Source organism: Nerophis lumbriciformis, linkage group LG26 (assembly GCF_033978685.3).
Source record: "Nerophis lumbriciformis linkage group LG26, RoL_Nlum_v2.1, whole genome shotgun sequence".
In the NCBI taxonomy this organism is placed as follows: domain Eukaryota; kingdom Metazoa; phylum Chordata; class Actinopteri; order Syngnathiformes; family Syngnathidae; genus Nerophis; species Nerophis lumbriciformis.
The window spans coordinates 30,635,001-30,647,702 of record NC_084573.2 but is presented as its reverse complement, the minus strand read 5'-3'; the positions used below and the strand labels follow the sequence as shown (position 1 = coordinate 30,647,702).

The following is a 12,702-nucleotide window of genomic DNA, read 5'->3' as shown; positions in this document are numbered from 1 at the left end:
CGTTTGATGTTCAAAACGCCCGTCGATCGTAACGAATCCTTCCGATCGCAATCGTCCAATCGGAAGGTCGGACAGGAGGGAGTGAAACACGAAACCTCTCGCCGGGTAGTCACAGTGTTGTGTGCTGCCATCTTTAGAAAACAATTGAATAAACAAACACTAGAAAGTGGGAGAAAAAAACGTGTGTACTCCAAACGTCGTCCCTTTGAGGTCCGTCCCCGGCAGACGCCAGCACCGCGTCACGTACGCCTCACATGCAACTCCCTATGACAGCGCTTGTTTTTTTTTTTACAGGTTACAACGGACAAGGAGGGTCGGCAGGACTCCCACCAATCACACACACACACACATACACACCTCAGACACACACACATACACCTCAGACACACACACCTCAGACAGAGACTGTGGTTGTGGTTCACTCAGTCCAAAGTCTCAGGTGTCCTTCAAAGGTCCTTGTGGAGTCTCAGTACATTGTCTCTCCAGAAAAGTCAGCTTTTTCAAGCCGAGGTTTTTTTTTTTTTTTTGTGTGTTTGTGGAAATTTCCACCGACTCAGAAAGTCTTGAGTTCGCATTTTTTAAAGTCCCAGTTGCCAATATGGTACTGTCCAAAAGGAAACCACTTCTATACATAGTACTCCTTGTCCTTGTCTTTCGGTCTCTTGTTGGCGGCGGCGCCCCCGGCTTTGGTGGCGGCGGCGGCGCCGGGCGTCTTGTCCTTCACCACGGCGCCGTTGGTCTGCGCCGAGTTGCTGATGTAGTTGCGCGTCTCGTCCACCTGGTAGGAGCCCTCGTCCCTGTTCCTGTACTTGTACATGGCGTAGAGGAGGATGAGGATGCAGAGGGCGGCGGCCGAGACGATGCCCACCACCATGCCCGTGGTGCTGCTCGACTCCCGGATGACCTCCGACGCCCCCGGCGGTACACGCCGCACCACGCCGGGCACCGTGGGTAAGGCGGCGGGCACCGTGCGCAGCATGGGCGAGGTGACGTAAGGACCCCGCGGCTTGGTGCCGTCCAGGTCGAAGGACGTGGGAAGGGGGAGCAGGACGACGTCCGGCTGCGGGGGTTTTAGCTCGCGGTTGTTCATTTTCCCGGCGGGCAGCTTGGGAGGCGCCGCCGCCGCCGGCGTGCCCCGGGGGTCGGGCAGGGGCAAGGCGGCCGTAGTCCTACCTGCCTCGGAGGCTTTGCTAGGCCTCAAGTCCTTGGCCTCCCACTTGGGCGCGAGGGCTTTGTAGCCGCCTTCATAGGTGGACGTGGTCAAGACCTTATCTGTCACCAGGGAGAAGGGCGTGTAAAAATCTTCGTCGTCAGTCGGGGGCAGGCTAGAGTCGAACGCTTCGCCAGAGCCAAACCCCGAAATCACCATGCCATCATCATCATCATCATCATCATCATCACAATCACCGCCGCCTCGGTCCGACAAGCAAGGCACCCCCGCCTCGGTGGCCGCGGCCGAGGGTTCTTTGGTGGTCTCGACAATGGTGAGGAGCGGGTGGAGGGTGGGGGGGAGGGTCATAAAAGAAGAACGGGTGGACACAGAAGGGGTGTCTATGGGGTCCTCCATTAAAATGGGGACGACTAGCTCCCCTCCTGGAAAGGAAAGGACAGAAAGACACCAGTGAGAAGGCGGCCAGACTCCCGGAGCGGCAAAAGAAGCAAAGATGGAAATAACGTCAAAAAAAAAACCAAGGGAGGAAATGGAAGAGGAAAAACAGAAAAGACGGTACCAGTGCAAAAAGAAGAGAAGTTAGAACCAAACAAGACCCAGAGTCCAATAAAACAGCCATTAGTAGAAGAGACTTTGCATCAAAAGGCTTTGAGGGAAACACGGGGGTGGGGGGGGCCACAACAGACCTCCAAAACTAGGGTCTCAAAGTCTATCCCCTGCTGGAGGGAACATCCACTCACATCATCCAGATTGCCATTCTTAATTATGCTTGTTCCTAATCTAGAAGGAAACATTTTAAAAAGACACCTCAATGCAACCAGAAGGAGATTTTCTAACCTGAAACCTGATTTGATGAAGTTTCATAATAGCTATTATTCCAAATAAAACATTGCGAGAATCGGTTTGAATCCAGAATGGACTCTGAATGGAATCCTTCCCCCCAGGTATCGGGGTGGCTGGAGGTACTACTACTTCTACCTTGAGCGTCTGAAGTCATTGTCACGACAGTGACGATAAACGCTATGGCGATAAACCGCGGTAAAAGGTCTCACGGTTGGTAAAGTAGTACTGTTTGATTAAAATGATCGTACAACCGTGATTGAGGAACTTAGACCAGCGGCACTGGAGAAGCGCTAGCTAGCTTAAATGCGAACATGAAAACTGAAAGACATTAACGTATTCCTCCAATAAAAAAACGACATTCCGCAATCTAACCTCGTTCGAACATTACTGTCTGGGCAACTCAGATATTTCATGGTGAACCTCGAACCTACGAGCTGTGCTCTCATAAAATCGATCGATACTCGAAGCAATATCATAACAGGAAGTGAATTTTGCGTGACGTCATATAAACCCGACGCTACGCACCCAAAACCCGTTTTTGTTGATTAGAGAGGTTCTCTACAATCTAAAACTGGAAAAACTTAGGTTTTCGCTAAAAGGCTCGGTTCAAGCATTTGAAAGCTCATGGAGCCCTTTTTTGCTGTATGTCAACTCTCTTGACCTATGCCCAGACGCAGATGAGGAATAATCTCCCTTTTATTTATTAGTATTATTTTATTCTATTTTTATTTTATTATATATTACTATTATTATTATTAATTTTTATTTTATTTTATTATTATTATTATTATTATTATATATATATATATATATTTTTTATATATACAGGTAAAAGCCAGTAAATTAGAATATTTTGAAAAACTTGATTTATTTCAGTAATTGCATTCAAAAGGTGTAACTTGTACATTATATTTATTCATTGCACACAGACTGATGCATTCAAATGTTTATTTCATTTAATTTTGATGATTTGAAATGGCAACAAATGAAAATCCAAAATTCCGTGTGTCACAAAATTAGAATATTACTTAAGGCTAATACAAAAAAGGGATTTTTAGAAATGTTGGCCAACTGAAAAGTATGAAAATGAAAAATATGAGCATGTACAATACTCAATACTTGGTTGGAGCTCCTTTTGCCTCAATTACTGCGTTAATGCGGCGTGGCATGGAGTCGATGAGTTTCTGGCACTGCTCAGGTGTTATGAGAGCCCAGGTTGCTCTGATAGTGCCTTCAACTCTTCTGCGTTTTTGGGTCTGGCATTCTGCATCTTCCTTTTCACAATACCCCACAGATTTTCTATGGGGCTAAGGTCAGGGGAGTTGGCGGGCCAATTTAGAACAGAAATACCATGGTCCGTAAACCAGGCACGGGTAGATTTTGCGCTGTGTGCAGGCGCCAAGTCCTGTTGGAACTTGAAATCTCCATCTCCATAGAGCAGGTCAGCAGCAGGAAGCATGAAGTGCTCTAAAACTTGCTGGTAGACGGCTGCGTTGACCCTGGATCTCAGGAAACAGAGTGGACCGACACCAGCAGATGACATGGCACCCCAAACCATCACTGATGGTGGAAACTTTACACTAGACTTCAGGCAACGTGGATCCTGTGCCTCTCCTGTCTTCCTCCAGACTCTGGGACCTCGATTTCCAAAGGAAATGCAAAATTTGCATGGTTGGGTGATGGTTTGGGGTTCCATGTCATCTGCTGGTGTCGGTCCACTCTGTTTCCTGAGATCCAGGGTCAACGCAGCCGTCTACCAGCAAGTTTTAGAGCACTTCATGCTTCCTGCTGCTGACCTGCTCTATGGAGATGGAGATTTCAAGTTCCAACAGGACTTGGCGCCTGCACACAGCGCAAAATCTACCCGTGCCTGGTTTACGGACCATGGTATTTCTGTTCTAAATTGGCCCGCCAACTCCCCTGACCTTAGCCCCATAGAAAATCTGTGGGGTATTGTGAAAAGGAAGATGCAGAATGCCAGACCCAAAAACGCAGAAGAGTTGAAGGCCACTATCAGAGCAACCTGGGCTCTCATAACACCTGAGCAGTGCCAGAAACTCATCGACTCCATGCCACGCCGCATTAACGCAGTAATTGAGGCAAAAGGAGCTCCAACCAAGTATTGAGTATTGTACATGCTCATATTTTTCATTTTCATACTTTTCAGTTGGCCAACATTTCTAAAAATCCCTTTTTTGTATTAGCCTTAAGTAATATTCTAATTTTGTGACACACGGAATTTGGGTTTTAAGGGAAAGGGTGTGAATCATTTACTGACTTTAAAATTGTACTGTTTTGACTTGCACTTTTTTCTGTCTACCGTATTTTCCGCACTATAAGGCGCACCTAAAAACCACAAATTTTCTCAAAAGCTAACAGTGCGCCTTATAACCCGGTGCGCTTTATTACGATTAATTTTCATAAAGTTTCGATCTCGCAACTTCGGTAAACAGCCGCCATCTTTTTTCCCGGTAGAACAGGAAGCGCTTCTTCTTCTACGCAAGCAACCGCCAAGGAAAGCACCCGCCCCCATAGAACAGGAAGCGCTTTAAGCAACCACCCGCCCCCGGAAGAAGAAGAAAAAACGCGCGGATATCACCGTACGTTTCATTTCCTGTTTACATCTGTAAAGACCACAAAATGGCTCCTACAAAGGACAAGGATCCGGTTCATAAAAAGACGCAATCTCTCCATCCGCACACGGATTACTACCGTATTTCACAACAACTGATATTCCTGTGAACCGCACTGTGGAACGGGAGCACGTACGGTGAATATTCGCACCACAGGGAATGAGAAGTCATCCTTCACTGTGGTTCTAGCTTGCCATGCTAACTTCCACCCATGGTGATATTCAAAAGGAAGACCTTGCCAAAAGAGACCTTTCCAGCCGGCGTCATCATAAAAGCTAACTCGAAGGGATGGATGGATGAAGAAAAGATGAGCGAGTGGTTAAGGGAAGTTTACGCGAAGAGGCCGGGTGGCTTTTTTCACACAGCTCCGAAGGCGAACACACCTTCACTAAGACGGGCAGACAGCTCCGGACGACATACGCCAACATTTGCCAGTGGATCGTAAATGCCTGGGCAGATATTTCGGTCACAACTGTGGTCCGAGCTTTCCGGAAGGCAGGATTCACAGAACAACAGCGACACTGACTCCCGATGACTTCGACGAGACGGAACCGGCCATTTTGGATACCACGCTTGCGCAACTTTTCAATTCGGACACCGAAGACGAAGAATTCGAAGGATTTACGAATGAAGAATAACTTCAGAAGGTGAGCGCTATGTTTATTTTGTGTGTTGTGACATTAACGTTCGAGCAACATTATGTTACTATTGCTCTACACCATTTTGAATTTTACTATGTTTGTGATTGCACATTTGCGTACATTTTGGGACAGAGTTGTTAGAACGCTGGTTTTCAATATATTATTAAAGTTTGACTGAACTATCTGACTGTTTTTTTGACATTCACTTTAGCGCAGCGTTTTTTTGACATTCACTTTAGCGCAGCGTAGGCGCGGCTTATAGTCCGGGGCGGCTTATTGGTGGACAAAATTATGAAATATGTAATTCATAGAAGGTGCGGCTAATAATCCGGTGCGCCTTATAGTGCGGAAAATACGGTATTTGAAAATGCCAATAAAAAAAGTTGGACAAAAACCCCCCAAAAAAACCCCGTTTTTGTTTTCTTTATTATTACAAAAACACTAAAACCTCTACAAATTAAAACTGAAGACGATAAACATTAAAACACTCAATTAAAAATAAGTAGCCAGAACAATTGTATTATTTAACATTTCTTCCGCCAAGAAAGTATATTGTGTTGCTATGTATTAATTTTTTTTTGTCATACAAAATTTGGCTATAAGTGTGTGAGTACTTTTTGAGCACATTCAACAATACCGTAATAATAATGATAATATTTGTTTTTATTTACTTCAGGGATGTAACAATGTAAAAACGTTAACCCACAACTACTAGTGGAGGATAACGAACAAGAACTGGGTTCATTTTAAACATGATCTTTGGGCAACATTTTACAAACAAGGTGCTAAAAACAATGTTGGGAGTGGTTCCTGTTTCGTTTAATGTAGTTTATTATTACCTATGGTAGAATGGGTTAGTGTGGACTCAAACTCACCACGTCATGTTTTTTATTTGCTAGCTTGCTTCACTTACGCTTAACTCTGAAGCTATGTGTAAAGTTCGAGAACCTTGCTCCAAACTAAGCGCTTCAACTGGACGTCTACACTGTGGGCTTAGCCTGGTCGCTCACCTGCCAGTTTGTCAAGGAAACATGCAGAGAAATATAAATATGAATACAGTTTGCTGTTCTGTTGTTAACCAACACAGCAGAACCTACCGAGGACCGCCATTGACCGATCAACAGGTTAAACAACACCATCATGGCGTCATACCGCTTGACCCTCAGATGTTGTGAATAAGGGTGTCCTGATACAGTGTTTTCACCTCCGATACCGATATTAGAGCCTTGACTAATGCTGATATCGACATCAATCTGATACTTGCATTATTTTTTAGTGTGGAATGTTAGACAAGGTTTGGTCCAGAGAAAACACTCAGATAAAAATGACAGGTATTAAAAACACTAATGAAAGATGTAATGCTGTGGTAATTTGTTAAATTAGGCTGACGCAGTAAGTACACGTTTGTTACTGGAGGCAAATTTTTGCCTTGGAGGCTTCTATTTTATGCTGCAACTGTTACATATACTGTAATATTGTACATGGTAATTGGGATTTGTTATATATTGTATGTATTATATAAAATATATCAGGATATATTATATACTGTATATATAATATGAAAATAGTACATATATTTTATATTGCTACTATGGTACATTTTTTGTTTTATTTATACCTGCATTATCCTTTCCATCCTTTGTAACTGAGCTACTGTGTGGAACAATTTCCCTTGTGGATCAATAAAGTTTGTCTAAGTCTAAGTAATATGCAATAGTGGTGCGCAAAAAAAAATATAGATTTTGGAATTCATTTTAATTCCTGTTTGTAACGATTCTTAATGATTTAAAAATGTTTCATTAAAAAATGTTATTTTATAAAAATATGTCCTGTCCAGCCACTCAAGCAAATCATATTGTTGATGTAGATGATCTATATCCGCTGTACAGATGTACTTCTCTTGTTGCCTTATTTGTATTTGACTTTATTCAATGTTTGGGCAGAATTTTATTCAACAAAACCAGTTTTCTTTTAAGTAATATAGAAATTTATCAGAGCTGTGTATTTTATGGAAGAATGTAGTTAATCATATAATTGGCACCCAATGTTATTAAAAATTAATTAATTTTGAATCGGGAGTCGATTCTGAATCGATTCGACTCTGTGTTGCCCAAAAATTCACAGCCCTAATATGCAACTATAATTACTTGATACTTGTTTATACTGACACATGTGATGTTTTACACTGTAATATGGACGCGTGTTACGTATGTTTAGCTTACGTGCTATTGTGTGCCTAGCTGTTGTGTAGCTGCGAGCTCCTAGTAGCCTATAGCCTAGCACGTTTACCAAATTACTTTAGTAAAATCGAAGAATTATTGGAGGACATATAGACAAGTACGATACAAGCCGTTATCGTCAGATAAACGGTAAATGATACTTGCTTTTTTGCGGATATCGGACTGATATCCCATGTCAGTATTGGACTGGGACCCCCCCTACTAGTTACCGAAAGTGTAGTGCACACACAAGTGCATTAAGAAATACAACTTATTTTAACTGAAATGATCTGCAGTTTTCGTTACTTGCAAGTTTATTACAAAACAATAAATCGTTTTCTCTGCTACTAAGTGATGGAGACACGAATAAGTCTGATATCTACAGCATGTTTCCCACAAATTGACAAGTGGGCGTGTTTGCACTCGTTACTACTGATTAAGGGCCATAAAAAAGGGGCTGCTTGAGTGACTTGTTCGGCTTTTAAAGAGGCTCGTGTCGCTTTATCTACACATCCTGTATCAAAACTAGGAAACCACGACGTATGCAGTACTCCAGGTATTTATTACACTGGTGGATGTATTTGTACGCAACAATCCGGTGCCCTCAAGTTCACTTTAAATCAGAGGTCTTCAACAGAGGATCTGCGGAGGTACTGCAGGGGGTCATAAAATATTTAGTTAATTGTATTTTATATATACATATATATATATATACATATATATATATATATATATATATATATATATACAGTATATATATATATATACTGTATATATATATATATATATATATATATACATATATATATATATATATATATATATATATATACAGTATATATATATATATACTGTATATATATATATATATATATATATACATACACAGTATATATATATATATATATATATATATATATATATATATATATATATATATATATGCAAAACATTTTTTACACAAATGTAAACGTTTTAAACACACATTAATATTGATCCCACACACTGGAGTGTTGTTTATGAATGACACTACTCACTGTACCTTGCACTTTGAAAATAAAAAAAAACAACTATATTATTGTATTCATGTTAGACATTTAAGCTAGCTAGCGATTAGCATAAATTGATTTACGTGGAACCCCACTTAAACAAGTTGAAATACTTATTCGGGTGTTACCATTTAATGGTCAATTGTACGGAATATGTACTGTACTGTGCAATCTACTAATAAAAGTTTAAATCAATCAAACAATCAATCAGCATTCTAGTTGCCAACCAGCGATTAGCATGCCAGTTGCTGGCTGGTGATTAGCACTCTAGTTACAAGCTAGCGATTAGTGCACCAAGTTGCCAGCAAGCAATGATTAGCAGACTAGTTTCCAGCCAGCAAATTAGCGCTCTAGATGACAGTTAGTGAGTTACGCACTACTTTCCAGCTAGCGATTAATGGTCTAGTTGCTGGCCAGTGATTTGCGCTATAGTTGCCAGCTAGCAATTAGCACACCAGTTGTCAGTTAGCAATTTGCAGACTAGTTGCCAGCTAGGAATTAGTGGTGTAGTTGCCAGCTAGTGATTAACACACTAGTTGCCAGCTATCGATTAACAGTCTAGTTGCTAGCCAGCAATTAGTGTGGTAGTTGCAAACTAGCGATTAGTGATCTAAATGCCAGTTAGCGATTGACACACTAGCTGCCAGCTAGCAATTAACGCCAAAGTTGCAAACTACCGATTAATGCTTTCATTGCCAGCTAATGATTTACACACTAGTTGCCAGCTACCGATTAACGGTCTGGTTTTATTGCTAGCGATTAGCTCGTTAGTTGACAGCTAACAGCTAGCAGACTAGTCACTTTCTAGCGATTAGCACTCTAGCTCCCAACTAGCGATTAACGGTCTAGTTGCTAGCTAGCCATTAGCGTGCCAGTTCCTAGGTATTGATTATCCCACTAATTGCCAGCTAGTTATTAGCAGCACTCCTGCTATTATTCAAATATCTTAGTATTGCACAATAACAAAATATGACCACTTTGATTTAATACATGTTTTACAATTAGGTGGTTCATTCTCCATCAGTTTGGGGGTCCTTGGCCTGAACAACATTGAAGACCCCTGCTTTAAAGGGCTCATTTTAGCATGTTGACATCTGAAGTAGATCAAAATGGGAACATGGTTAAAAAAAACCCAGAAAAAACGCTTACACAAAAATCTCCCCTACCTGTCCACTTCTTGTATGGACATAAATGACACAAGACCCTAAGAAAGCACAATCTGAACATGATGAGCTAACAGAGACCTTGTACTTATGATACAGTACTACTTCATTCTTGATGGTAAAACACATTGAAGTAGTTGTGGACTCCCCTGGCCTCTTGCCTTTTGACCCCTACAGTTACCACAGTGGCACAAAGTCATTCGGCAGTTCAGCGACACCTGAATGTTTTCGTTTGGGGTTTAATAATCGCCTGTAGCGGCGAATGAGCGCCATGCTCTTCTCTCATTGGTCAAAATAAACCAATTCTAAACTACAGTGGAACCTCCAAATTGAAATGTCCTTAAAACAAAGGTGTTCTAACTTTTAGCACCTACAACACAAATTTTACATTTTGATACGTTGGCATGTTCAAAAGTTGATAGTCCTTCCGCTGGTTCACATACGGAAACTTTATTACGACATTTACTTCCAATGTTTGGTCAAGTTTAATGTCCTCTAGGTGCTGCGCCAAAGCAGAGAACCTCACAAACTGTTGAAAAGACTTGGAATGTCTATGTTTACGTGCTAGAGCACATCCACTTTACTGATACCTAGTGATCAGTGACCATTTATTTCTTTTAAAAAGACGCCATAGATTTGACTGATCGTTGACTATGGGCCAGATCTTGAGAATAAGATTTGTCTAGGGCTGGGCAACAAAAGGATATAAATATTTATCACCACAAACACATAATTGATATCTATAAAAATGTGTTCGGTAAAACGTTCAATATTGTTTTTTCTTCTTTGTCGGAAGAACACGAAAGTTGCAAAGCAAGGTTGTTTTAAAAACCATGGCACTCACTCTCTGGTAACCGAGCAATGTAAGAAGTGACACGCTAACAGCCAACTTTCAAGTTCGGTGGCACCATCTTGTTGTCTCGCTGTTGATTATTTGCATAGAGTGAGGAAATAATTGTGATTTTTTTTGGGACTACGGACCGTAGTCAGACCAATGTCACTCGTCCCCACCAAGAACGCTAATAATACCACAGCACCTTAGCCGTGCTCGGGATTATCACCTTCGAGGAAGGTCACAGTTTAAATACAAATGTTAAAATTTAATATATTTTTCTCCTTGTCCTTATTTTCCATAGGTCATAAAAATATCAATAATTATCGATAAACACTTCCATCGTGATACAGTTTTCAGCCATATCGCCCAGCCCGAGAATCGACTTTGAAAATCGTTAGTGAAAGACTGCCTTACAATTGTTTACAGGAAAACTACAGATTGTTAATAGCTAGCTAACTGGTTGTTACATGGTTGTTAGCCATGATGCTAGCAAGAAATTCCAGTGGGGGTCTGTCGTCAGACTCGTCACATATACTGATATTAGGGGTTGAACAGACTTGACGACAATATTTTAATTATCTTATTTTTAAAATCTTGACTGCATTTACAGTATCTGTTTTTGTCAAAGATAAGAATTTTATAGCCCTGCTAAATTCCTGAAGTGTAGAGGAGATGTATCGAGCACCCCCACCGTCTTCAAGGACAAAGAGTACTTTACTGTCGGAAGATCACTAACTTTTATCGTATTTGTCTTATGGTCAAAGGTTACTCTTCAAATGGGTTTATTATGGCATTGATGTTGTATTAACTGTCTTAATCAAAACCTAATATCACAATCAGATAAAGTGTGTTGTTCATTCTTCCCTCTCCTAAGATGAGAGATTTTGCCAAAACCCCTCCGGGACCTCCTCTGATTCCCAAAAGCAATACAAGGATCTGAAAGTTTTCCTTGTCTCTCTTATCTTCCTCTTTCTTTCTTCCTGTAGCAGCGTAAACTTTTCTCCTCTGTACTTTGATGTTTATTTGGGATCCCAAGCTTAGCTCTTTATTGAATCGAAAACAAATACCAAAACAACGTTCAAAAGCACAATGACGTTTTGAGCTTGACGTCGACTGATTTCGGAGGTAAATTGCAACTATGTTATTACGGATACATCTTCTCAAAGGACAATAGTATAGGAAGGTTGAGGGTAATTAGCCTCTGAGGTTCCACTGTTTTCATTTATTTCCTTATTGCTAAAACGCTAGCTGGTGAAACATTCAGATGTGTACTGAAGCTGCTCATCCTCTTGTCAAAGTGGTATGTTCGTACATTGCAAAGGCTCACAAACAAGGGCACGAGAAAGATGCAAACCTTATGGAACAGCGGATGGTATCAAAAGAAGAAACAAAGGAAGAGAAATAAATATGAACCAAAGAGAAACGGATGAAGGCATTGCAAGAAGTCGAGAGTTAGAGCAGACATTGTTCAAACATTCACAAAGTAAAGCCACAGATAGAGCTACCCAGGAAGGGATCGGTAAGAATTGGAGAAACAAAACCAAAAGAAATGATACAAGCCTACAAAGGACAGTTCTTATAGAGAAAGGAAGCATACCATCAGTTTTGTCAACTTACATCAACAAATTGCCCGCATGATTTTGGCAGGAAGAAAACAAAAAGTTTACAAAAGAAAGTTGTGTAAGAATGGCTTTGGACAAGTTAGTTACAGTTGCTGATAATTTTGTATATATAGATAAATGTATACATGTCTCTTTTTGGACAGGATGGCACAGGGAGGAAACAACACATACATCCACACATCATGACATGGAAAATAATCTTCACCATTCTGTTCGGGATATATTTGTCTATTTATATAGATTTTTTTTTAAAAATGTCGATAGGTTTCTCCATAAATATGTACAGACTTTCTTTTAAACTAGCTTGTTCATTAGCGATGAACAAAAAGGATGACTGTACATATGTCGATAAAGGGTATTGGGGGTGGGGGGGGTGAGACCTACGAACATACGAGGAAGGGGATGACATAGATGGGGGTGAACGTGTACATCAGTTGCCATGTCCATGTAAAGGCGGCACGAAGCGGTCGGGCGGCATTAGAGCTTTTGGCTGTAAGGAAGGGATGGGGATATACAGACAATGAGC

General features: G+C 41.1%; 1 protein-coding gene across 12 annotated transcripts in view; it reads right to left on the bottom strand.

Moving 5' to 3' along the window:
• Window positions 1-625: 625 nt before the first annotated feature.
• The window catches only part of nrxn3b (neurexin 3b), a 1,114,596-nt gene continuing 1,102,519 nt past the window's right edge, over window positions 626-12,702 (bottom strand). For 9 of the 12 annotated variants that reach the window (XM_061987032.2, XM_061987031.2, XM_061987037.2 and 6 more), the window contains one exon: window positions 626-1,593. In XM_061987032.2, the coding sequence (XP_061843016.1) occupies window positions 626-1,593 (968 nt within the window). Of the gene's footprint in view, window positions 1,594-12,176; window positions 12,667-12,702 lie in introns of those variants that run through there. The other 3 variants (XM_061987040.2, XM_061987041.2, XM_061987039.2) reach the window with 2 other exon arrangements.